The sequence below is a fragment of the Dama dama genome, chromosome 13 (genome assembly GCF_033118175.1).
Source record: "Dama dama isolate Ldn47 chromosome 13, ASM3311817v1, whole genome shotgun sequence".
NCBI lineage: Eukaryota > Metazoa > Chordata > Mammalia > Artiodactyla > Cervidae > Dama > Dama dama.
In genome coordinates this window covers 15,721,582-15,748,621 of record NC_083693.1, presented here as the reverse complement: position 1 = coordinate 15,748,621, position 27,040 = coordinate 15,721,582, and the positions used below count along the sequence as shown (strand labels likewise).

The following is a 27,040-nucleotide window of genomic DNA, read 5'->3' as shown; positions in this document are numbered from 1 at the left end:
TTCTGGGATGATTTTGGTCATGGCTGAAGAACACCGAGCATTTACTAAAGCCTTTGAATTGTACACCTTAAATGGATGAATTTTATGGTATGTGAATTAAGCCTCTGCAAAAGCACTAAGAAAGCATAAACTGCAATGAACAGCTTCGCATGTCTTTCTATGCATATATATAATGTTACACACACCAGCTATGAGCATTGCTGGGTCAAACATACCTGCAGTTCAGTTCAGCTCAGTTGCTCAGTCATGTCCGACTCTTTGCGACCCCATGGGCTGTAGCATGCCAGGCCTCCCTGTCCATCACCAACTCCTGGAGTTTACTCAAATTCATGTCTACTGAGTCGCTGATGCCATCCAACTATCTCATCCTCTGTCGTCCCCTTCTCCTCCTGCCTTCAATCTTTCCCAGCATCAGGGTCTGTTCAAATGAGTCAGTTCTTTACATCAGGTGGCCAAAGTATTGGAGTTTCAGCTTCAGAATCAGTCCTTCCAATGAATATTCAGGACTGATCTCCTTTAGGATGGACTGGTTGGATCTCCTTGAAGTCCAAGGGACTCTCAAGTGTCTTCTCCAACACCACAGTTCAAAAGCATCAATTCTTTGGTGCTCAGCTTTCTTTATGGTCCAACTCTCACATCCATACATGACTATTGGAAAAACGATAGCTTTGACTAGAGGGACCTTTGTTGGCAAAGTAATGTCTCAGCTTTTTAATAAGCTGTCTAGGCTGGTCATAACTTTTCTTCCAAGGAGCAAGTGTCTTTTGATTTCATGGCTGCAGTCACCATCTTCAGTGATTTTGGAGCCCCAAAAAATAAAGTCTGACACTGTTTCTACTTTTTTCCCATCTATTTCCCATGAAGTGATGGGACTGGATGTCATGATCTTAGTTTTCTGAATGTTGAGTTTTAAGCCAGCTTTTTCACTTTCCTCTTTCACTTTCATCAAGAGGCTCTTTAGTTCTTCTTCGTTTTCTGCCATAAGGGTGGCGTCATCTGCATATCTGAGATTATTGATATTTCTCCCGGCAATCTTGATTCCAGCTTGTGCTTCTTCCAGCCCAGCGTTTCTCATGGTGTACTCTGCATATAAGTTAAATAAGCAGGGTGACAATATACAGCCCTGATGTACTCCTTTTCCTCTTTGGAACAGTGTGTTGTTTCATGTCCAGTTCTAACTGTTCCTTCCTGACCTGCAGGTTTCTCAAGAGGCAGGTCAGGTGGTCTGCTTTTCCCATCTCTTTAAGAATTTTCCAGTTTGTTGTGATCCACACAGTCAAAACTTTGGCATAGTCAATAAAGCAGAAGTAGATGTTTTTTCTGGAACTCTCTTGCTTTTTCTATGATCCAACGGATATTGGCAATTTGATCTCTGGTTCCTCTGCCTTTTCTAAATCCAGCTTGAATATCTGGAAGTTCATGGTTCACGTATTGCTGAAGCCTGGCTTGGAGAATTTTCAGCATGACTTTGCTAGCATGTGAGATGAGTGCAATTGTGCAGCAGTTTGAGCATTCTTTGGCATCGCCTTTCTTTGGGATTGGAATGAAAACTGACCTTTTCCAGTCCTATGGCCACTGCTGCATTTTCCAAATTTGCTGGCATATAGAGTGCAGCACTTTCACAGAATCATCTTTTAGGATATGAAATAGCTCAACTGGAATTTCATCACCTCCACTAGCTTTGTTTGTAGTGATGCTTCCCAAGGGCCACTTGACTTCACATTCCAGGATGTCTGGCTCTAGGTGAGTGATCACACCATTGTGATTATCTGGGTCATGAAGATCTCTTTTGTATAGTTCTTCTGTGTATTCTTGCCACCTTTTCTTAATATCTTCTGCTTTTGTTAGGTCCATACTGCTTCTGTCCTTTATTGTGCCCATCTTTGCATGAAATGTTCCCTTGGTATCTCTAATTTTCTTGAAGGGATCTCTAGTCTTTCCCATTCTATTGTTTTCCTCTATTTCTTCGCATTGATCACTGAGGAAGGTTTTCTTCTCTCTCCTTGCTGTTCTTTGGAACTCTGCATTCAAATGGGTATACCTTTCCTTTTCTCCTTTGCCTTTCACTTCTCTTCTTTTCTCAGCTATCTGTAAGTCCTCCTCAGACAACCATTTTGCCCTTTTGCATTTCTTTCTCTTGGGGATGTCCTTCATCATGGCCTCCTGCACAATGTCACAAACCTCCGTCCATAGTTCTTCAGGCTCTCTGTCTATCAGATCTAATCCCTTAAATCTATTTGTCACTTCCACTTAGGTCACACCAGAATGGTCTAGTGGTTTTCCCTACTTTCTTCAATTTAAGTCTGAATTTGGCAATTAGGAGTTCATGATCTGAGCTATAGTCAGCTCCAAGTCTTGTTTTTGCTGACTGTATAGAGCTTCTCCATCTTTGGCTGCAAAGAATATAATCAATCTGATTTTGGTATTGACCATCTGGTGATGTCCATGTGTAGAGTCTTCTCTTGTGTTTTTGGAAGAGGGTGTTTGCTATGACCAGCGCGTTCTCTTGCAAAACTCTATTAGCCTTTGCTCTGCTTCATTCTGTACTCCAAGTCCAAATTTGACTGTTACTCCAGGTATTTCTTGACTTCCTACTATTGCATTCCAGTCCCCTATAATGAAAAGGACATCTTTTTTGGGTGTTATTTCTAGAAGGTCTTGTAGGTCTTCACTGAACTGCTGAACTGTTCAACCATTCAACATACATGCAAATTGCGTATCTGTTCAACATACATGCAAATTGAGTATTTCTTAAGTAAAAGTTACTGCTTTGTGTTAAGTCCTAGGACTGTTTCCAAGAAGTCAACTTTAGAAAAAGAAGCTTGTTTTCTAATTGTGCATTAGAGTGACGATGACATCATTTCTGTCATGGGAAGTGTAAATATTGACTTTTTCTACAGATCAAAAATGATCAGATATTGACAGTTTTAGCCTAAAACTAAAAATAACCAAACCTAGAATGTCTTGACTCACCTGCATTCTATTCAACACTGCTGCTGCTGCTAAGTCACGTCAGTCGTTTCCGACTCTGTGCGACCCCATAGACGGCAGCCCACCAGGCTCCTCCATCCATGAGATTTCCCAGGCAAGAGCACTGGAGTGGGTTGCCATTGCGTTCTCCATATTCAACACAGAGGTCAATAATAAATCTGTCTACTGAAAAAATATACATGCAGTTTAAATGTTAAATGTACATTAAATTGCTCTCCATAATGGCTTAACTAATACAGAAGTTAGCCAATTCTATAGGAGAATACATGTTGGTTCACATGTTTAGATACTTGATATTATCAATCCTCTTGATATTTGCTAGTCTCAGATGTGAAAAAGTATGATATAATAGATATAATTTGCATTTCCCTCATTATCATTGTGGCTCTGCATCTTAGCATATACTTATTGGTCATTTGTATTTACTCTTCAGTTAACTACCTTATTGAAAAGTGTTGTCCATTCTCCTACTGGCTTGTTTTTATTTGATAAGCAAGATCCTTGAAAATATATTTTACATCTATTAATGTGTATTTAATATATTTTGGACTGAAACTCTTGCTAGACTTGCATACATTTTTTTTCTGTCATTTGTCATTTCTTTATGTATGGTGCTTCTTATTCCAAGGTTTTAATTTGATAGTCATAGTTTTAATAATTGAGATCTCCTTTTTATTTTCTGATTGCTTCTTCTCCTGGCACTCTGTACTGGTTTTATGAGTAAAATCACTTCTCAAATATTTCTAAGAATAGTTATTAGAGATCTGGAACTTCTATTATTTGAGTTATCTTGTTTTTCACATTTCCGTTATCTTGGTCTCTCCCATTTGTTGCAGACTCTTCTGAGAAGGATGCCACAGATGAGTCGCCTCTACATACAGCAACCTCCTTATCTGCAGTTAACTTTCTGTAGTTTTAGCTACCTGCAGTTAATTGTAGTCTAAAAATATTAAATGGAAAATTCCAGAAATAACAATAAGTTTAAAATTGCATGCCATTTGACTAACGTGATGAAATCTCACGCAGTCCACTCCATCCTGCCCAGAATGTGAATCATCCCTTTGTTAACTGTAACCTGACTACTAGTCACTTAGTAGCCATCTCTTATCAGATTGACTATTGTGGTTTCACAACAGTCAAATGATCTTTATTTTACTTTATAATGGCCCCAAGGCACCAGAGTAGTGATGCTGGCAATTTGCACATGCCAAAGAGAAGCTGTAAAGTTCTTAAGTGAAAAGGTGGAAGTTCTAGACTTAACCAAAAAAGGGAAAAAAAAAATCATATGGTTAGGTTGCTAAGATCTACGGTAAGAATGAATCTTTCATTTATAAAACTGTGCACAAGGTAAAATGAAATTTGCTGTCACATCTCAAACTGCAAAAGTTTACGGCCACAGTGCATGCTAAGTGCTTAAGACGGAAAAGGCATTAAATTTGTACAGTAAGATATTTTGAGAGAGAAAGACCACATTTACATAGTTTGTATTCCAGGATAGTGTTGTAATTGTTCTATTTTATTATTAGTTATTATTAATCTCTTACTATGCCTAATTTATATATTAGACTTTACCTCAGGTTGTGTATTTGTAGGGAAAAAAAGCATAGTATTGCAATGACCAAAAAATTCATTTGGGTTTTTCCATAAGACGTTATGTAGAAACCTGAAGGAACTTTTTGGCCAGCCCAATGTATATAGGGCCCCATATCATTTATGCTTCAGTCATCCACTGGGGGTGTTGAAAGGTACCCCCTGGGGATAAGGGGGTCTACTGTACATGGATGGTGTTTGCTGTTTATCAGGACTGGCTTTCAGTTAGGGGCTAGGAAATGATGTGACGTGTTGGCAACCAAAATACCAGAAGGCAGAAAAGTTCGCTATAGGTGCTGTGTCACGGGGCTGGCCACCAAATATTGTCAGGTCTCTCTCTGGAATAATGGTAGGAATGCATTTCCTTGACCTCTTAGAATTACGTGACCATGTAACTTATTTTGACCCTTAAAATGTGAGTGACAGTCGTGTGTGTAACTGTATCAGGACCTGCTCTGCCGTGATCCCTTTTTCCTCCAAGGTAACTGTGGCAGTGTGTGTTTTGCTTGTTTGCTTATTTACTAGATCTAAACCAAGTCTATTTATTCTGATTCAAACAACATATGAACATCCACTTGATACGAGCTTGCTCTCCCTAGACCTTTTAATAAGTTCCTGCTCATTCCCTTTAAGGTGATCATGAGAAGCCAAGGAGATAAACCTGTGTTCAACCAGCCATCCTAGAGGGAAAGTTTAGTGGAGTCCTTGAGTCTTGATAGCAAATATTTTGGCATTGTTACTAAAGATCCAGTCTTGGATGCCTACAAATAAATGTTTGATGCTTAGGAAGACTTCACAGATGTTAACATAGTCCAGTATGAGTTGTCTACTTCTTGTGCCCTGATCCTCCCTGATTCCCAGGAAGGATGACTTCTTGAACCAGGTGGGGGTATGGTCCTCCAGGTGATCCCCTCCAACCACCTCTCACTTACGGGCAGCAGCACAACTTGCAGGCACAGCCCCTCCACTTTCCAGTCCTTTCAGTGTGGTGTTGTTGTATAGTTGCTGAGTCGAGTCTGACTCTTTGTGACCCCATAGACTGTAGACAACCAGGCACCTCTGTCCATGGGATTTCCCAGGCAAGAATACTGGAGTGGGTTGCCATTTCTTTCCCCAGGAGATCGTCCCAATCCAGGGATTGAACCCATGTCTCCTGCATTCTTTACCACTGAGCCTCATAGTATGAGGCAAGGTTTTTTTTTTTTTTTTATTAAAAATAGTTTTTGCTTCAGTAATGCAAAAAAAAAAAAATCTTTGAGGATCACAGAAATGGATTTTATATCACAAATCTCTCTTAGAGAAAAGTATTCCTTCTTGAGGAGTTTGAAGACTCATTGGATTCCAGGCATAGAAGATAGTGAAGTGTCAAAAATGAACAAAAAATTGTTCAGGATTGGTGGTTATTAAAACCTTTTTTGGTGAAATTTCCATTTAAATCATTAAACTGACCTGGTAACAGGATCTCCGAAAATTGCTGCTGTTACATGGACTTTTCCTATTTTGTGCCTAACAAATCTTGGTGTTAGCATCACTAGCAGAACCAAAGGCAACAGGACATATTTGCTGAGGTCCATATCAGGTAAATTTTTACATTCCACAGCAAGGGGCATCTGCACTAAGTGTGTGCTCACCATGCCTATTTTTAAGCTTAGATTTGGCACATGTAGCAACACTGAAAAGGCACCTGTTTCCTCTCCTTTGTCAAGCACCCTAGCGGGCAGGGGCTGATGGGGAGTAAAGAGCTCGGGGCAGACACACAACGCAGTTGTGTCTGAATAAAGGTAATCCCTGAATAATGGGGCAGGGCATTGCTGTGCTTGGGCTCTGCTAACCTTTCTTTCTAAGATGAGCTTCTCTGCTCATGACATGGAGTAATGAAACAATGAAAGAGAAAATCCCTGAAGTGAAAAGCAGGGCCTCTGTCCACAAATCAAGGAAACCATCTCTCATGCACTGTCCCCGCCAGAGCCCAAAGCCCATCCCAAGGTTGGCATGAAGAGTGATCAGCAAGGGAAAGAGTCCCATCACCAAGCCCCAAATCACCTTGTCATCCCTCATACCAGATGTCCCCCCTATGCAGATGCCACATATCACTCTGTTGATGGTGTGAAAGGGGGGGTGGTTTACTCCAGGAATTCACAAGATAGAGTCACACTCTAGGGAAGACAGCAAGACTATCTTTAAAATAATTTTCCATTCTAGTCTCTGCCATTAAGCAGGAGAAATCCAGTTAGAGGGACACAATTTGGTGTCATGAGGAAGCCATGGATAAAAGTTAATACTGTTGCCATTATTCTAGGAGAACATGTAATTTTTGCCATAAGGACAAGTAGTCAGGAGGAACTTCAAAATGATGTTTACCTTAAAATGATGTTGATCTTAAACCTGTCTCAAATTTTCTGGATAATTAATATCACCAGGCTATAAACATATTTCCCTGCAAAATACCTTTTGTCTGAACTTCACATGTAGATGATTTAGATCCTATTTTTCCCTTGTCACAGGTTTCAGCAGCATTAACTCTCTTTGGAAGAAAACCAATGAGTCGATTAGGTGCCATGATGGAACATAGGTAATACCCTGGCTACGTGGACTGGGACAGTTTCAAAAGACTGTATCAAACATGTACAAAAAATAATAATAATAAAAGTTTTTTTTCTTTTGGGAGGGGTAATAGTCTTTAAAAATGCATGGGGAGGCATTTGTGTAAGTTTCTAGTTTTTGCTGTTTACAAAAGTTGTTTATATTACTGTCTTTATATTTATTCCTAATGGTTTCTCTGGTTCCAGTTGAAAATGATTTGGGAAGCCCAGGAGTCTGGCTAATATTCTGGCTCAGTTCTCAGAATGTGAGGTCAGTGCAGGCGGGCTGAACAAGGCCATGGCCTTTATTTCCAGCACGAAGACCAGGAGGGTCTTATCAAGTGTCCCCTGCCTTTTGGGAAGCCCAACCATGTAATACAGAACCTTCTATTCTCTGGCAAACCTTAGCATTTTCTGCCAAAGTGCCAGGTGAGGCTGAGGAGAGTGAAGACCTGTCCCCAGCATAGTGACATGTGTTTCTGTACGGCCCCTAATCTGATTAATCTTTATCTTTTACAGACTTAGGGTTGGTTTTATTCTATAGCTTTTCTTTTAGGTCATCAGTCTTATACATCAATTACACATAAATGATATGTGTTTATCCACAGCTTCATACATGACTCACTCCCACTGACTCTACTCAGCAAACATTCAGGCACATAAGTGAGGTAAGAGCCCCACACCAGGCATATCACCATTAGTTCTGCTCGGAATAGCTGGAATCTTACATGAGAAACACCTGGGAATGGCCTTTGCCATCACACATGTGGACACTTTGGTACAAAGACTACTCCTGACTGAGAAAAAGAAATACATGGTAATTGGTTTACATGCATATTGCAGGAACTGATAATTATAGTTCGTAGTCAGTGCAGAGAAGTGGCCTGTGTCACCATCACACAGTGGTAAATTTCCCCGTGGAACCTCCACACCCCACACCTAGACACTGGAGCTCAGAACTCTGCATGAGGCCCAGGTTCTAAAGGTAATACTGAAAAAACGTGTGACATGTAGATCTATCCACACTCAATAGGGATAGATCACATCACTCTCCTTTTTAAGAACTGATAGTTTGAGAAGGCTCTCTTCAAGAACACAGTGCAAAGGGATTCAGAGCCCATGGGGCATCATGGCCAGCTCTTGGTGGGGACTTGAGTTCAGAGATGTCCTGGACTGGGTGTCCATGGACATCAGTCACCTTTCAAGTGTCAAGGAGCAGCATGGAATAATTTGAAAATGACAATTTAATGAATGAAATGAAAGCATCCTATCAAGAACTTCCAAGTTTCTAAATCAAGAAAAGCTCAGCTGTTTCAACTCAATCCAAGGCTTGTGCATTCTGAAGCCCATCCATCAGAAAAGTAATATGAAAGCCAATTCAAGTGGATTCCCCTACAGCCAAGTGGCCCAAGACCTCATCTGTTCAAAGTTGGAAGGCAAGAGGCCAGAGAGCAATAAAATACTCAGCTCAGGGTACTGCACTGGGACCTCTCCAGGACACCCGAGGGGGGCATCCGGGGGGCGTGGACACTCTCCTGTGTAGGTCTGTTAGGGGTCCTCAGCTCAAGTATGTGGGTTAAGGACCCAGAAGAGTTCAGGCAAGGGTCAGGACTTCATATAATTGGGCAAAAATCCTGCATTTGATTCTGCTTTATCTTTTGGGTATAGTATTTTCTTTGATATTCACCCTCAGGGTGATAAGGCATTCCTCCTCTCTCCTGTCTTTAGAGTTGGGCAGAGATGAAAGTTACCTTTGTATCTAAACTGACAGGATTCTGAATTCATCCAGCCGCCCTTGGAGTCACCTAGATGTTACACGACCTGGGGGCTTTATGCCATTTCTAAGCTGGGTTTTTCCTGCAACCTGAAATGTCCTTCCCAGACCCCCACTGTCATTTAATTCCTACTTATCCTTTAGGGTGTGGGGGCCACCCTCATCTGTCTGCAGGGCTGGGTGAGGAGTCCCACTAGGACTTAGGGCCCCACGGTAACCCTAGAGCTGAGTGGAGCCCCCTCCACCTCACATGTGGGCTCAAGCTGTTTGCCTGAGGGTCCCCTCCCTTGACTGTGACCTGAGTTGGTCAGTGACAGTTAACTTTTGTTTCTGCAACTCAAGCTTAAAATGCAGCAGTGCTGGGCGAATGTTCATAGGGTGTGTGGGCTCACAGGTGACCATGTGCAGTCTCTCTCACATGCGCATTCCAGAACGTCAGACCTGGATTACAGCTTTGTGTCTGATGAAATTTGAATTAGATAGCGACTCATCCATGTGTAAACGAGCATTCTACACACATCTTCGATAAACAGAACCCACACTGACATGAGCTAATGCTCACAGACCCAATCTCTAGGATTTGTTAAAGACAGCTTTAGACTTCAAAACGAAGGTGTAACATTTGGCAAGCATCAGGACAGAACTTTTAGAGGTGGGTGAAGCTAACTGAGCTTATCTTTCTCTGAAGGTTTGCTAAGAATTTAGTGAAGGAGCACTAAGTCACATGTCAGGGTGGGGACCACTCTCCTCCAGAGGCTTCCAGTCCCCCCGCGTTCTGCGTGTACAGGGGGCCAGGCACAGGCTGGGGTGGAGAACAGCGGAAGCAGAGAAGGACGCTGCTGTCATAGGAGGAATGGATGTGCTCGTGCCAAGACCAAAGGCCAACAAGTGCATTAGAGCCTGGGGGAAAAGACAGTGCTTTTTGTCCTGATCTAAGGGCTCTTGAGGTTGGTGGCTCTATGGCGCACAGTGGACGTTTACAAAGGAGTATGGTGGAACCTTCCTTAGGGTGCTAAGAACTGCCTCGGGGCAGAAGTGGGCACGGCTGTGCGCTTGACTGCCTTCAACAGAATGGAACAACTTCAGCTTACTGGAACTCAGCACAACATTCAGTTTATAAACATAAAGGGCTCTAACGTTGACTTTAAAAAGTCAGTGATAAACACTTGCCAGCTACTGAGGTCTGTTCTTAAGCTGCCTTGCTGCTCAGGTGCAGCAGGAGGCAAGGTCAGTCTCGTGGCAAACTGGAGCTGGAGTCCAAACAGGGAAAGTGGCATCAGACAAAACTGAGAGTGGATGTCCCCAAAGGTGCGGAGCACTGCTGTCCGAGAGAACTTCTTGCAAGGAAGGGGCACTTCTCTCTCTGTGACATTCATCACGGGAGCCCCCTGTCACACGTGGCAACGGGGCACTGAAATGTGGCTCACGGGACTGAGGACTGAAGTTTTATGTTGGTTCAATTTAAATTAATTATATTTAAAATCTGAACGGACGTTGGTGGGCTGTGGCAACTGCGCTGAATGGTGCAGCTTTGGGGGGTGCCGCCCCCACACCGATTCGTTCCAGCGGCAGCTTCTTTGGCTTTCATCAGAGCTGGGCAGGAAGCAGAGGTTCCCTCAAGCTGCCTGTCCCACAGCCTGGGCACCCATATTCAAAGTCCGGAAACCAGCCCTCACTGAGAGGAGGTGTAATTCTCACTTGTGTGCGGCTCTGGTTTGGCTGTCAGGATTCTGCAGTGTCTATGCAGCAGGAGCCCTTTCCGTGAGGTGTCTAGAGGCAGCCTTTGCTCCAGACCAGGGCTCCTGTCCCCATAGAGAAAGGGGGCTGTGCATGGATTCTCCTCTCTGCTCACTCTGTGGGACAGGGGGAACAACTGTGATCCTGTCCCCAAAATGCCTCCATCCAAAGCAGCTCTGGGAATTAGAAGTTTCTCAGCTCCACTCCGGAGAAGGCAATGGCACCCCACTCCAGTACTCTTGTCTGGAAAATCCCATGGACAAAGGAGCCTGGTGGGCTGCAGTCCATGGGGTCGCGAAGAGTTGGACACGACTGAGCAACTTCACTTTCACTTTTCACTTTCATGCACTGGAGAAGGAAATGGCAGCCCACTCCAGTGTTCTTGCCTGGAGAATCTCAGGGACGGGGGAGCCTGGTGGGCTGCTGTCTATGGGGTCGCACAGAGTCGGACACGACTGAAGCGACTTAGCAGCAGCAGCAGCAGCAGCTCCACTCAGTGAGTTATCCTGGTGCTGTCATCCTCGGCGGTGTCGGGGCAAGGGACACTCACTCACCCTCCGGGTGACTTGCCCACCTCGTGGTCCTCTTGTTGAGAGGGTGTCAAGCAGCTACTTTCCTGGGCATTGTAAGTTGGCAGCCACCAGACGGACGATCAGAAACTCTCCCACCTCTGGGCAAGGCAGCCCACAGGCTGTGAGGACGGTTCCAGCGGAAAGACTGTGCTGCCCATCAGCTGAACCCTGCAACCTCTCCAGGCCCGGGGCGGGGGCTGGGCTACATTTGGGTCGCAGGAGTCACAGGGACTCTGCAGTCCCAGCCAGCAGTCGCATCGCGGACGCCCCAGAACATGGGGCTTCAGGCATGTTTAGGGATATGTGTAAATGCTATCCTTTTACTGATGGAAAATTCAGACAGAGAAGAACCTCATCATTTTACATTGGTAAAAACAATGTGGCCAAGTGTCTTTGTTGTTGCCTTTATATGTGGGACAGACAGATGAGCTGGCACACGCTGCGAGGGGGGACGGGAGAGGGGTGAGGCTGGTGGGACAGCGGGCCGCTGCATTAGAACGAACCTCGGGGGCCAAACTACCCACGTCAAAGAACCTAAACATGTCGTTCTGGCTATAAGGTTTTTCTCTGCCTTTCAGAAATCCTAAGACTAAAGTGCAGGGTGCCCTAAATACTACTGTCGGTGCATGCTCAGTCACTCAATTGTGTCCAATTTTTTGCAAATCCGTGGACTATAGCCTGCCAAGCTCCTAAGCTCTTCTGTCCATGGGGATTCTCCAGGCAAGAATACTGGAGTGCATTGCCATTTCCTTCTCCAGGGGAATCTTCCCAACCCAGGGATCAAACCTGTGTCTCTTGTGCCTCCTGCAAATGGCAGGCAGACTCTTTACTGCTGGGCCCCCTGGGAAGCCCCCCAACTAGTCCTTACGTGTAAGATGCAGGGAGGGCAAGTGATCATTGACTTTGGGCAAGACAGTATCCAATAAGATTGGCTTTGGGGCAATAAAATACACAGCACTTGTAGGCTGTCCGGTTGCTGCAGCAACACCTTGGGGCCCATGCACACCCGTCCATGGCCGGGGTCACCTTTCCCGAGGCCTGAGCTCACCTGTGCCCCGAGTGTGGCTGAAGTCGCCCTTGACCACGCGGCAGGTCTTGCCGTCCCCGCTGCAGACCCCACACCGGTCTTCTTTGGCCGCAGACCCGATGATGCCATCACAGCCGATTTTCTAAACAAGCAGAGTGCTGGGTTATTCTGAGTGTAGCACTCAGAGGCACACCCTGCAGGGCTGACTGTCCGTGAGGCCCAGCAGGCTGGCGCAGGAGGGCTCACAACACCTCCAGAGGCCCAAGCAAATATTTTAAAACCAGGAGAGAGAAAGAATACAATCCAGCTTCTATTACATTTGCCCTTACACCACATAGTCATCAAATACATGCACCAGTATCTGTTATGGAGGAGGGATCTGTGAAGGCCCAGGTGCCTGGAACTCACACTGGGGCCCGGACCAGGTCCTTCCAGAGCCACCCGAGGTGGGGCCATGGGGAGAAGGGAAGCCAGCTCCCACACCTCCCAGCATGGCCACAGTTTCACATGACCCATGTTCCCCTTGGAGCTGCGTGAGTCTGTGATTCCATCTCGGTTGGAATAGCCAACAGTCTCAGAAGGCACGGCAGAGACCACAGTGACTTTTCTGCTGGGGTCGGGAAGCCCAGAGCTCACTCGGGCTGGCTGGGTGTGAGCCCCCTAGTCCTCAGTCAGGGGAATTTAGCCCAAGAAGATACCCTGCTGCTCAAATTTTTCCAAGGAGGCCTGTCTTGGAGGGCAGAGGAGGGTCACCCTGACACTGGCTGGCCCCAGGGAAGCATAGTCAGTTCATAAAAAGTGGGAATTCACTTTTTACAAAAAAAGGTTGTGAATTCCTGTTTCTCCTTAAAAAAAAAATTCATGAGGCTTTTATGGGCTGAAAAATAACATACCTGAGTTTATGTTACAGTAAACACTGGTGTGGTTAATTATTTGCTAGTTAAATTGCTAAAACGCCTCGCCATCCTTCTCCCCTGGAGTAAAGAATTCCAGAACAAGAACTGGGTCTCCACTGCCCTGCACCCTGCATCAGGCCAGGAAGGGTTCTACATCCAGACAAGCCAGGCCCAGGGACTGTACCCCTTCCTCCCTCCATGTCCCCGCTCCCACGGTGGGTGGGAGGGGCACAGGGAATGGAGCCAGCCGCACCGCAAACCTCCTGGAGGCGAAGTCTTGGCCACGCAGCTCACCAATTGAACCAGAACCCTCTGTTTCATAAGGGCAGTGATTCTGCAACATCAAGGTATATCTGCCTCACCATGAGGGCCACAAAAACACAGATGCAGGACCCACTCCCGGAGTTTCTGATCCAGCAGGGCTGAATGGACCTGAGTATCTCTATTTCTATGAAGTTCCCGGGTGCTGCTGTGGCTGCTTGCTGGGACCATACTCAGAGAACCCTGGCACCGTGGCATGCTACATGAAGCGCAAATGAATCTTCATACTGAACAGTTGTGGAGTCTCACCCTTGGATGCTTTTGTTTCTTTGGGAAAGAATTAGTGAGAACTTACTATTATGTGTCCGAAAATGATATCGTCACTGAATGTATTTCAGTGAAGACTTGAGGATATGCTAAGGGCAAAGCAAACTTGGTCCCCAGATCAAAGAAAACTGAATAGGGGCAATATTTTTTAAAAAGAAACTCCAATGTGTCCAAAGTTAGTATAAAAACAGCTACAGGGCGAGAAGGTCACGGGCTTTGGCAGCCAGAGACCAGGCGAGGCGTGAACAGAGAGAGTGAATGAAGGGGTGAATTAGTGATGAATGGAGACCCAGACTGGTAAGTAGCATTGACTGTCACACCTTGCCAGGGCAGACCACCCCGTGTGAAATGGAGGGAGGTGAGCTGGACTGTGTAGCAGGAGCTGCCTAGGTTCACGATCTGGACTGCTGGCTAATTCCTGGGAAGACACTTAATTACAGGCAGTAAGAACACAAGGCAGCCAAGATCCAAAGTTCTCCTCAACCGGCAGCCTCTGCAAACGCCCTGTGGTCACATCTGTGTGCCATGTGTGCGCTGCCCAATTTCATGTCTCCTGTCCCAGAGGCCAACGTCCCGCTCCCCAGCCTGTTTCCAGTACTGCCACAGGGCCAGGATCCCCGAGCTGGCCCTATACCCTGACCTGTCCCCAAGTGGCTTCCCCATCTCCCAGGTACTCTAGACTCCTCTCGCACTGGTTTTCTATTACTCTTTTAATCACACTGCTGCTCAGCAATAGTGGGTCTCTGATTTGAGCAGGTACCACTGATACCTCAGTCAGGGTGTCCAGATAAAAGTTTTCTAGATACTCTAAGCTAACAGCCCTCTTGGTCTAGATGGCTTTCCCTAGCCCAGCGAAGGCAGCTGACAAACCTAGGGGCACACAGCGAGTGTCTGGCAGGGCCAGGAGCAGTCCTTCACCTCCTGGCCCCAGGCTGGCTGGGTAACCCTGGCGTCCCCAGCCTGGGACTGAGGTCACCGTAAGGCCTTCTGGACAACGTCAGGCCTCTCCCCAAAGCATGCTGGGTTTGTGAGAATTCTGAAATGCTCAGAATAGGGAAGCTAAAAGAACACCAGAAACACTACCTTTGGGAAAAGGAGATGTGGGGAGAGAATCCATGCTGGAATTTCAAAAGGCTACTTGTTGTTTGGCTGAGATTGTGTGTGTGTGTATGTGTGTGTGTGTGTGTGCACGCACATATATGCTCAGTCATTCAGGCTCCTCTGTCCATGGGTTTTCCTGGTAAGACATGGCTAGGAGGTGAAGTCTGCATTTGAAATCTGCCAGATTAAGAATTCACCTGGATGCAAGACAGTCAGGCAATGGAGGAGCTTCCGGGAGGAGCAGGACAAGGGACTCGCTGGGAAGAAGGACACTGCTCTCCTAGATGAGCAAACCGCTTTCCCGCCCAAGAGTCCCTGACAGAAGGAAGTTGGTGGGGAGAAGAAAGTGAGAATGAGGAAGGGCAGTAGTGCAAGTGAACGCTCGCAAAGCCCCTGCGTAGCCAGAGCAGCACCAGCTGTCCTCAGGGCCCCCCGCCCCCAACAGGAGACACTGCCGCACCAGACAAGCAGAGGCAGGTCGGGGGGCCCATGGTCTCTCTTCACTGTGACTCTCACCATTGCTCCTAAAACATAACGTAAAGAATGTGTGCACGCTTGCTCTGTAGCAGGCCCCCACCGACACTGAATTAGACCTCATGGGATCCAACGGTTAAGAATATGCAATGTTTGGAATCTATTTCCTTTCTTTCAGGGATGAAGTCACCATCAGTTGGGGGTCTGGTGAGAGGAGACTGTCCACGGGACCATGGGGCACACAGCAGCTTTGCGACACTTGGGTATGCTTGGACTGCAAGGAGCCAGCCCTTGCCTCTTTTCTGAGAGTCCAGGTTATTCACAGGTAAGTCCAACGGCCCACTGTCAGCATCTATTTCTCTCCGGAGGTGTTGTACCATCCTTTCCAAAACATGAGCCCCCTGCTTATTTTTTCATTGGGGTGATGACTCTTGAGGGCTAAAATTAGTCTACCAAGATGGTATGCCCTTCCATACAGCCCTCACTCAGCACCTGCTAAAGGAACACTACCTCCTGGTCTGACCAGCTGTGGTCAATGTCCAGAACAGAGAGATCACCTCCTGGGCCCAGGAACACAAGCTCACCAGGGGTGGCACGTACTAAACTCCAGCATGCTGCAGCCACCTGGAGGCCTGGGTAGGTCACCTGTTGCCCAAGGATTTGTGTTGCTGAATTCCCAGGTGAGGCTGCAGGCCCAGGGCCTCGTGGAAGACCACTGGGCTAGGTTTGGAGCTCAGAGATGGACCTCCTTGGAGAGAGCCACTGCTGAGAGACCCCAGCCCTGTGTCCTGAAGAAGTGCCCCTTCCTGTCGGGAAAGGTCCCATGTCTGGAGCTCCCGCTGCAGCTGTGCCCCTGAGCCAAAGCAGCTCTGGGCTGAGGACCCCTCGATGGATGTGGGGGCCTCCCACTGCTCTCAGAAATGGGGCACACTTACAGTGGTGCTCAGGTCAAGTAAAGAACCTACGGGAAGCTCCATCATGACCGAACGTCTGGTTATAAATCCCAAAACGCCTTCAGTGAGGGCCTCACAGATCACCTGGATGCCGGTTTATGGCTGTTCAGAACTTCCAACTCACAGGTCTCCACCCAGGACACAGAGACCCAGATCTGGAACCTTTAACAGCCTTGTTCATGGGACTCACAGTATCTTACGTGTTAAACTGTCAAAGGCTGGATACAGGGTGAAGGTTCTCTGTTATTTTCTCTTCTTCCCTTACCCAGCATTCTGTTTTAATCTTAAAAACTGGCTTCTTTTGTTAAAACTTCACCTCTCAGAACAGAAGTGTCCTCAGACACGACTTCAGGTTGTAGCCAGCTGGCTTCCGGATTAGGGCAAAGCAACCCGGTGGGTGGGCGGTCAGCTTCTCTTCTGAAAATGCTGTGCTAATGTTGATCATGAACTGAGGAGAGTTACACATTTGGACACGAGCCTCAGTTTCCCCATTCTAAAAATGAGAGTATTAACCTCAGTCTCTGAGGGTTGCTGCAAAAATGACCACTGCTCTGGTTGGAGAAACCCAAGCTCACCTCTCAGGCCCGGGTGAGAGGTGGGCCCTGTCTGGATGGATGGAGCCTGCTCCTAGGCCACCGCCTGCCTTCTAAGGGCCTGGGGACAAGGCCCTCCTCCTCCGATCTGAGCAGAGCAGGGCTCAACAGGTAATTGTCATCTCTCTCTTTTCTGCCACAGACTCCCTCCTCTCCAGAAAAGGCAGAGGGCAAGGAGAAGGCACGCAGGACCGCATCTTCCCTCTTGGGGGTGAGGCACGCGAGCCGTGTGCAGAGGCCCGTGTGCAGGCAGGCTCTCCTGTGATGTCAAGTAGCCCCACCTACAACAGGTCGTGGTCTGTCCCCGTGGGCTTCTCAGGTCAGGTACGAACAGGGATGCATGCAGGGTCACCCTGTAAGTTAATTCTTCGGGGCACTCAGGGGCTGGGACTGTTTTGCATGCTGTGCTCTCTGCCTGGTATTATTTTAGATGACAACTGCATTTAAAGGCAGGGCATGCAGGGCATGCGTGTGTCTGAACAGCAGTGAATCTGAAAACCAAGGGGCAACAGCCAAACTAATCTGCCAACAGCGGCGTTTTCTCCCTCTGCTACAGAGTAGTGCAAGAAACACATTATATACTTGGAAGAGGCTGGGATTCTCTGCTCCCCCCGCCCACCAGATGCTGACTGTCACAGGAGATTTAATGACTGTGTTTATGAGGTTGGGTGTTCTAGAGAACAAGACGACAAAACCAAGGGGAACTCCAAACAATTCACTCTTGCGTCTTCCCATTTATCCCAGGGATCACTTTTCCACATACACTAGGAAAACCTGCTACTGTTTCTAAGCTTTCAAAGCAGTTCCTAGTCAGCATCTGTTGGTCAGAGCCCTGTTCTGCTGACAAGCCAGGGCGCGTGTGACGCCAAGGGGAGGACACTGTCCAGGGTGTACTTAACTGAAGGTTCAGGATGGTGGGGACCTGGCAGGAAAGGCACAAGTTCTTTCAGTAAAGACAGTTCTTTGTGAAACATGCAAAAGCCTAGGAGAGCATTAGTGCTCAGCGCTGTGTTCTGGAGGAGGGGGAAGGATGGACCATGAACAGCAGAGAAGTGAGGAATATCCACTTCAGTGCTGGAAAACCTGGATGCTTTCCCTGGCATCCTGCCCCACTGATGGACGATCACCAGCCACAGATAACCTCCTGGTCATCACATCCACTGACCATGTCTCCATCCTCATCTTTGGTCCGTCACTCTTTAGCATCTGATGCCCCATCTGTGCTGTGCATTGATTCATTCACCCAAAGCACGGTCACGTGCCTACCACGTGCCAGACCGGGAATAAAGATGCTAAGACAGAGGCTGAGAAGGGGGCAGGCTCCCATGTGCTTCTCCAGGGCCCCGTGGACGGCTCTGCCCCCTCCTCTCTTGACCTGGGCACTCCAGAAGTGGGTAGCTCTCATGGCCCTTCTGCTCCTGATTTTCCTTGGTAATGTCACCTTCTCCTTAAGCCGCACCCATCACTCATGTGCAGACGACTCTCAGACCTCACACTTGCCCCCAACCCAGGCTCATGGGGGGCTGGTCTGCTGACAATCCTCACTCCTCCTGACTCTCCAGCCAGGACACTGACCTCAGTGTGGCCACCCAGAGGCACCGGCTCCTCCTCCGAAGTTGCCAGCCCCTGACTTCTCAGTTTAGGACACCTTCACCCGCTCTCCTGGAACTCGCAGACGCGGCCGCCTCCCCAGCCCTAACCCGAGCCCTCCAGGCCGCTTCGGGTCCCCTTCTTGACACACTCACTCAGGTGCCAGCTCACGGCTTGCTCCCCCGCAACCCCTCCAGTGTCTGCTTCTTGTCCGTGCTCATGGCCACTACCCAGCTGAGGCCTGATTACTCAGCCAAGGGCCGATCACACGGGTTTTCTCTCTTCTGCTCCGGGACTGACCCTCACCGGGGAAGATGAGCGGGTCGTGGCCGTGGACCCCACTGCCTGGAGAGCATGCCCGCACTTCCTCGATCTCATCCGAACCCCTCGGCTGCCCTCCGTCCTCCTCCTGGTGCACGCTGAGTCCAACCACCTCCAGCCTGCTCCCACGAGCTCCACCGTCAGAAGAAACCCAGAGTCCCGCCCCCACCAGCCAGGCCCTGCACAGCCCGGAGCCCTGGCGCCTCCCCCCACCCGCCCCTGTTTCTGGAACGCCTGGCCTCACCCCTGCCTTCTGCCAGGAGCACTGGCTCCACCCCACGTCTCCACCGGGCCAGCTCTGTCTCCTCCGAGGGCCCCCCATGCCGCCCACAGCTTACTCTCCATGACCCCACTTCCCTCCTCACGTGGGCCAGACTGCCAGGATGACCGGGTCTGTGAGTGTACATTTCCTTGTCTGCCCCGTGCGTGAGGACAGGGACCCTATTGGTGCTGCTGAGCACTGCAAGCCCAGCTCACGGCCCGGCGCATGGAATGTTCTTTCTGCTCTTTCTAAACCCAGTCTCTCACCGGCTCTTGACCATACCTTCACCTGTGGTCATTAAGGTTTCACGTGAATTGGCTTCTTCTTCCCACAGATGGACCATAAGCCTGGGAAAGAGGGCGTCTTATGAACCTCTGTGTTCTTGTCCTCACCCTAAACACAGTGGCCTGCATGGTACAGAGCACAGAACACATATTCAATAAGAGCATGCCAATGCCGACCTCTCATCAAGCCGGGGGAACCGAAGACTTCGGTTTTCAAACCAAGTCCTCTGCCTTCTCTTCTACACCACCAGCCGGACAGCACAGTGACCATTCCCTCAACAGAGTGGTTTCACTTTCTCATTTTTGAGCTGGGACTTCCTCACACAGATTTCAGCAGTCCTCATTTGTGTTCATGTTCCTGGCTGAGAGAAGAAGCACTTCCTTTCTTCAGCTTGATAGCTATCTTCCAACCACTGCCCCCATCTCTCTCTGCTGTTAGAGGGACATCACTGACTTCTTACTTTAAATTTAATTGCTGCTTTCAGCCAGCGATGCAGACCCCCTCCTGGCCTCTCCCGGGCTCCTGGGTCACTCCACCAAGTTCTGCTGGGCTCGTCTTCCTCCTCCTTGCCTTCACCCTCGTCCTGCTAAACCACACCTCATTTCTTCAAAAGGATACATGGAAAATAAAATTTCTGAGTTCTTCCATGTCCCAAAATTATTTTGCCTGCATGCTTGGTTGATCATTTGGCTGCATGCAGAATTCTGTAATTATCTCAATTTTTTTGCCAGGGTCAGTTTTCCTGCTTGTTTTTCTTGGTCCTTTCTCATTCCTGCTGCTGGTTTTCTTCAGGGAGCTGGTGATCTCTGGCTGACCACTTGTATTTGAGAATGAGGCACAGATGGCCAAGTGACGGGCCACTCTGGATGCAGGGTGGCAGGCTTCCATTTGGGCCCAGCAGGAGGGAAGCTGGGCTCTGCCCTTAGTCCCAGAGGGTGGGAGCACTGAGGTCCCTTCCCTGCTCCAGCTGTCCTTGAACCGCTTTTCACGCGACTTTGGGGAGAAGCTTGAAGATAATTCCCTAACAGCTCGTCAAGCTCCAAGTGCCAGGCCAGGCAAGGTCACCAACCGAGGCTCATTGTTTTCAGCCAACTTCTCGCTTCCACCCTCCATTCCCAAGTCCTAGACTTCCTCAAGCATCTTGCTTTCTTTCTGGTTGTGACTCTCCATCTGTTCCAGCTCTGGCCTCTGTTCCTTCAGTAAAACTTGCATCCACTTCTGCCTTCTTGTCAAAGGATGGCCTCTGCTTCTCTTCACCACTGTGGTGTGTGCTATGCTGCCTTAACCACAGAATTAGTGGAGTCCTGGGATGGAAGAGGGGTGACCATGTGGCTGAGTCTACAGGCTTAATCTGAAAGTTGCTATGGGAGGTTAATCAGGTGAAAGGGGTGCAGGGTATGACATCAGAGCTGTAAGCACTGCTTTGGATAAAGGTTCGGCACCAATAATCACACACTTCAGGGTGTCGGCTGAAGGGTAAAAGCAGCAACCAGGTGGGCACTGTTGAGACACAGGCCTGCCTGTACATAAACACCCAGGAGGGCTTCCCACAAGGAGATCCAGCCAGTCCATCCTAAAGGAGATCAGTCCTGAATATTCACTGGAAGGACTGATGCTGAAGCTGAAACTCCAATACTTTGGCCACCTGATGCAAAGAACTGACCCACTGGAAAAGACCCTGATGCTGGGCAAGACTGAAGGCAGGAGGAGAAGGGGATGACAGAGGATGAGATGGTTGGCTGGCATCACCGACTTGATGGACATGAGCTTGAGCAAGCTCCAGGAGCTGGTGATGGATGGGGAAGCCTGGCGTGCTGCAGTCCATGGGGTTGCAAAGAGTTGAACACAGCTGAGTAACTGAACTGAACTCAACTGAGAGTTTTCTGCATGCTTGTGACCCCTTCTTTACACAAGGGGAATCTGAAGTCAGAGTCTCTTATAAATCTCCTAAATCCCACCAGTAATTCTACTTGCCTAGTAGAAAACCACTGTACACAAAATAAGAGGTCAATAAATTCTGGACATTGAAAATGATCCATTGAAACAGGCTCCAGTTTCCAGAATCACTTAAGTCCCTAAGAGCCAGTGACCCACCCAGTCTTCTTTTTTTCTTTGTAAAACGCAATCACAGACTGTCTGTCCTTCAAGATAGTTCTTTGGAGAACAGAGATTATCAGACACCATCCCTTCACTGAAGCAGCTTACAGGCCCTGAAGATGTTTTGCCGTTCATCAAACAAGGGATCCGTACATGAGCTAGGGTCCCAAGGAAATGTGACTGTAATTGGAATACATTGGCTGCAAGTGTACATAAGCTGATGAAGCCAAACACATCTGGTCCCAGACGTGTTCAGCTGTTTGACTCACCCCTTACCGGTCAGCAGCTTTGAGGCAAGTTGCACATTAGAGGCATATTAACTTGATTTCTTTGCTTCTGGAGGCCAACAGGAGGAATCATTAATGATGGGACTCCTGATTTATAGGGACTTGCTGAAAAATAGACAATGTTTGTGTTTCTTCCCCCAATTCACTCCCACTTTTATGAGCGCTGTTAAGTTTCATTTTAGCATGTTAAGTAATTTGTGACTCACTAAAATGAAACTCAACTTGGTCCTCATAAAACAGAGTAAAATGGTATTTCCATGTTTCATGTCATGGTTTGAATCAGCCTGCTATTTGGAGCTCAGTGGAATCTTCTGGAAAGGCCATCGTGGAGCCTCTTGTCCCTGCCGTTCCCCATGTTTCTCAGAGTTTCCCAGAACTCCTTCCGCTACCCTAAAATAGCAAACGTTAGAGCTGCAGGGAACAGCAGGAAAAGCTAACAAGTAAACCACAGCAACACTTCCGTAGTGCTGTCTTACATAAAGTATGGAAGAATTCCACCTTTTATCAACTATAATTAGGTGATGGCATCGATGAGCAGTCAGACCCTCTACTCACAAACCCCCTGAGGTTTCTTTTTATTAATACTACTCTTCTTCTCTTTAACCAACATTCCTTGCCTGACTCATTTACAAGGACCACAGAAATCCAGAACTTTCCACTTTGGCAATCACTGTAACTAAGCATAAATACTATATTACAGTCTTACTTAAACATGCTCAATGGTATTATAAAACTTCATTAACTCTGACATTACTAATTGGAATTTCTGTGAGCATTGAGTTAACCATGGGCGAAAGTTAACCTTCACAGCTTCCCTCTGAAGAATGAGCACTATTAGAAAAATCACAGATGGGATTTAATTTCCTTCAGAAAGCCAATTTCTCTCATGAGGTGCTTGCTGGTAGCTGCTGATGCCACCTGCCAGGACAGTGGCCTTCTGCTAGGACTGGTGGGGCATCCACGTAGAGGTGATGGTACTTCCAAAAACATGCATGGGTCTCCCCACTGTCAGGGTGAGGCTCCAAGGATCATGAACCCTATCCGCTGTAGAGCACTGTGAAGGGGCCACTGTCTGTGCCTCTGTGCTCCCCCGCACCCCTGCCAGGAGGGGCTGGGCTTGGTTAGCGCTCACTAGTCCCAGTGCAGGGTGAGTAAATATAATGATGGAGATGGTGGAAGAGCCATTTGAGATGGACTCGGAGGTGGTAACGGGACAGAGGTGGGAACAGAAAGGCAAGTGTACACGTCATCCCTGTCACACTCAAGTGCAGGCCAGGCTCTGGCTCAGTGGTGCCCTGATGACCACAGACTTAAAGCTGTTAGAATACCTAGAGTGGCCTCATGAACGCCCAGCTGTACTCACGAAAGGGCTGAGAGTTTTGCTGTCATGGCATAGGGGAGCCTCTCTAATTGAAAAGGCTGCCATAAGAACTAAAGTCATGGAAAGGTCACACTGGACTGCCTAGAGCTGAAATCATGAATGGCCGTTTAACATGGACCCTGCTGGCCAGAAAATGTCAGGATGCTTAGAATTGCTTCCACATTGGTAAGAACACTGCAGAAAATGCTGCTGAGAGGCTGGAGGTGGCTCAGCTGGGGCTGCTTTAAAGAACACAAGTGCTTTTAACTTGGGATATGTTTGCTAAAGGAACATACGTACTTGGGCCGCACTGTGGCCCCTGCAAGTGCATGTTGTAATTTAGGACGGAAACAAATCTCGCACTTGACTTGTTAGCAGGTTTACCGAGAAGCAGAACCATCGGCAATTTCTCATGCCGATAATGATAAGATCCTGGTTCACACTGCCTGAGGCTCTGTACATTCTTTGCTACAATAGGCAGCCCCGAGGGCCCGTCACCCCTCCTTCCCTGGGAGGGTGCCTGGCCAAGGCTCTTGGGCACCAAGTGTCTATTGTCCCCACGTATTCGTATTTGATAACAGAGCCATGCAGTGCCAAAGGAGTCTGGACATTGTCAAGCTTTTCCCTAAAAAATTCCATTCTTGGACTAGTTTGGACTTTGCAAGGGGAAAAAAATCCACTATGGTTAAAATGATTGGCCATCCTCTCTCCTTTCTCTTTTTGCCTTCTTAAATGACATCTTTCATCACGCTAATGAATCACAGACATCTAACACCAGGATGGGTTTGTGGATTATATTCCAGTGGGTGGAGCCCCAAAGCCAGGCATGCTCACCTCCCTAGGTACCACCTGTGAAGGCATCAGCTCAGTTGTACTATATCTTTGATAGCTAAACAAGCAAAGCTTGCCCCCAAACACATTCATGTGCATCCTCCAGTCTACCGAGTAGCCTGCCTACTCTTCCCTTTGTCGTGGTGTCCAAAGTTACTCTAAGACGTTTGCGGTGACCATGTCGCCACTGCTCTTTCGGCACCTCAACTCTTGGTTGGCCCACATGCTCAGTCACTGCTGAGGGAGGGAGGGGTGCCAGGCTGCAGGAGGCAACACCACCCGTGGGATGCCTTCTTGAGAAAGTCCACTCACCCAGCCCTTCTGAGGCCTCTGCCACCCTGAGCTCCCCCTGGAGGGAGCCTCCCCTCCAAAACCCTGCCAAGGACACAAGGAAAACACATCACCTGGCACCTGCCATGCACGCAGAGATCCGTCTCGTAGGGCCCGCAGGGCGTGCCGTCCAGGACTCTATCGGCCACCAGCAGTGGGGACTCCTTCCCGAGGGGTGAGCAGTAGAGTTCACATGGCTTATCTGAGGAGGGAAAGGGGTGGACATTGACGTGGGTAGAGTCTTGGGGGCCAGGTGGGGTGCAAGATGCTTGTAGGCGCAGGCCAGTCCAGGAGAGGAAAAGCTGGCATAGGACCGGGGTCACAGGTCCAGGACACATGCTGCACCCACCCCTTGGAACACGTGACCCAGAACATGGAGAAAGACCCTCCTGTGACTTGGGTGAAAGGCAGGCAGGTGAGAGCTCTGTGGGCTTTTCTTCACTTTGTTTTCTTTATCCTTTGCAAAGATACAGTATTTCTTTTTCCTTAAAGTACTAAAACTACCAGGCTGAACAAACATTTTGTCCAATGCTAACCTCTAAGCAAGCTGAATATGTACCAAGGGTGGGCTTGGGGTGGAGAAGGGGGAGGAGGCGGCCTCCCAGCGAGGGGAGCAGCCCTGGAGGGTCTCCAGAGTAGCGGCTTTTGCTGAGGTTTTAGTGCTCCTCAGCCACTGGAGAAAAGCTGCAGGACTGTGCGTTGCAGCAAGAAGGTCCTGGAAGAAATGGTGTAGGAATAAGAAACAGAAAGGGGACACATAAGTCGCTAGGACAACTTGTAAGAGCCATTTCCCCAGGCACGATGGAAATCCTGATTTCTGCTGCTGCTGCTGGAACCAAATGAGCTCCAGAACATGCCATGATCTCACACCTTTATCTAGATTGTTCTCTCTGCCTGGAAATTCCTCCACTCACTTAGCTTTCTGGAATATTTCTGGCACCCCAGAAGCTTCTACTCCAGAGCCGTCTCTTCTCATGCCACTTCTGACTTGCAATCTCCACCTGCACTTTGCACACACCTCCATTACAGCCTTCAAATCCTACTGTCTCGGATTTCTTATAAGGTGAGTCCTTTTGCTACAGAAGTTTGAAGGGGGTGGATTGAAAATTACCTTTAGATGAAAGAACTGATGGAAATTGGAGCCCTTGGAGGACAAGGAGTTAAACTTTCATCTTTGGTCAGTCCCAGGATCTGCCTCACAGAAGGACTTGGTAAATATTTTCATCTTATGGTATGAACTTCACAATCAGTTTGTTGATAGCCCCAAAATAACCTGCTGGTATTTTGACCAGGATTACTTAATCTATAGATCAAATTGGAAAGAACTGACATCTTGACACCTTTCCACTGACATGGGGAAAGATGGGGAATATTTCCCCATTTATATCATTGTTTCATTTTATTCATCAGAGTTTTATAGCTTTCCACATACAGATCTTATACATATTTTGTTAGATTTAAACCCGATTATTTCATTTTGGGGGTGCTAATGTAAACAGCATTGTGTTTTTATTTTAAGAATTTTAGTAGTGTTCTTTTTACTTCTTGGCTGTGAGGCACGGCATGCAGGATCTTAGCTCTTTGACCAGGGATTGGACCCATGCCCCCCTGTAGTGGAAGCAGAGTCTTAACCACTAGACTGCCAGGAAAGTCCTGGCATTGTGTTCTTAATTTCAAACTCCACATGCTCATTGCTATTATATAGGGAAGTGACTGACTTTTGTTCTTGTATCCTGCAACCTTGTTATAATCCAGGAGGTTTTTAGTTTTCTGTTGATTCATTTGGATTTTCTACAGATTATGGTGCCATCTGCAAACAAAGATATTTTTCCCCAGCAAAGATAGTTTTCTTTTCCCCCAATCTGTGTACCTTTTACTTCCTTTTCTTGTCTTATTGCATTAGCTAGGACATCCAGTAAGCTAGGACTTACATTGTTATAAGTAAGCAAAGTAACAATGCTTCATTTAATAAATGTGGATGGAGGACCTCTCTCACACAAGGCACTGTTTGAAGTAGGGAAAAGAGGACTTTAAAAAATAATAATACGAATGGATTTTGTTCTTTTGCAGGTATTTGAGAAAGATAAATGCACTGTTTTCTCTCTCTCAGTCACCTAATTCTAACGCAGATTGTGTGATTATTTTACAAAGGAACTTTCAGAGAGAGAAATGCCAACATCTTTGTGTTGTTTCTGCCAAGTCTTTTATCTCCACTATGAGCCTTCCCCAGGAGGGCCTTCTGGTAGCCTCGGATAAACAAAGGCAGGGGCAAAACAAAAGGCTTCTGGAGCTGGCATGGCCTCAGTTTAGACTTTGGCATCCTAGCTGGAGAGGTCTTGTCAGAGCAGACATGTCGCCTCACCCAGGTTCCGCAGCTTTTGAGATGGGGTGACATTCACTAAACTGCACTGTGTTCAGCAGCTTTCCATTGAGCTCGTCTCCCACACAGTGCTACTGACCAACATGTCCACTGGGAATCTTGTCTTAGAACGCTAGAAAGAAGCTATAGGGGTAGAGTGCAGGTGTTCAACTTGGCTGTTCCAGTTAGTTGTGTGTGGGGGGGGAATCAACTGTGAAGGGTAGTTTCCCAAGTAAGCAAAGTAACAATGCTTCATTTAATAAATGTGGATGGAGGACCTCTCTCACACAAGGCACTGTTCTGGCACTGCTTGGGAAAGAAAGATAAATCTTGCATGCTTTTCAAGGCCCTGGTGGTCTTGTGAACAAGTAAACAGCAAACTCCGGATGAGGCAGACTGTGAAAATACTCACAGGTCTGATCTGAGCTGTCAAGAGGACA

General features: G+C 47.6%; 1 protein-coding gene across 1 annotated transcript in view; it reads right to left on the bottom strand.

The window, feature by feature from the left end:
* Positions 1–27,040, bottom strand: part of ADAMTS17 (ADAM metallopeptidase with thrombospondin type 1 motif 17) — a 392,337-nt gene that overhangs the window by 96,954 nt on the left and 268,343 nt on the right. Inside the window, exons 14-15 of the mRNA XM_061159720.1 lie at positions 24,316–24,443; positions 12,295–12,415 (exon numbers count right to left, since the gene is read on the bottom strand). Of these exons, the coding sequence (XP_061015703.1) occupies positions 12,295–12,415; positions 24,316–24,443 (249 nt within the window). The remainder of the gene's footprint in view (positions 1–12,294; positions 12,416–24,315; positions 24,444–27,040) is intronic.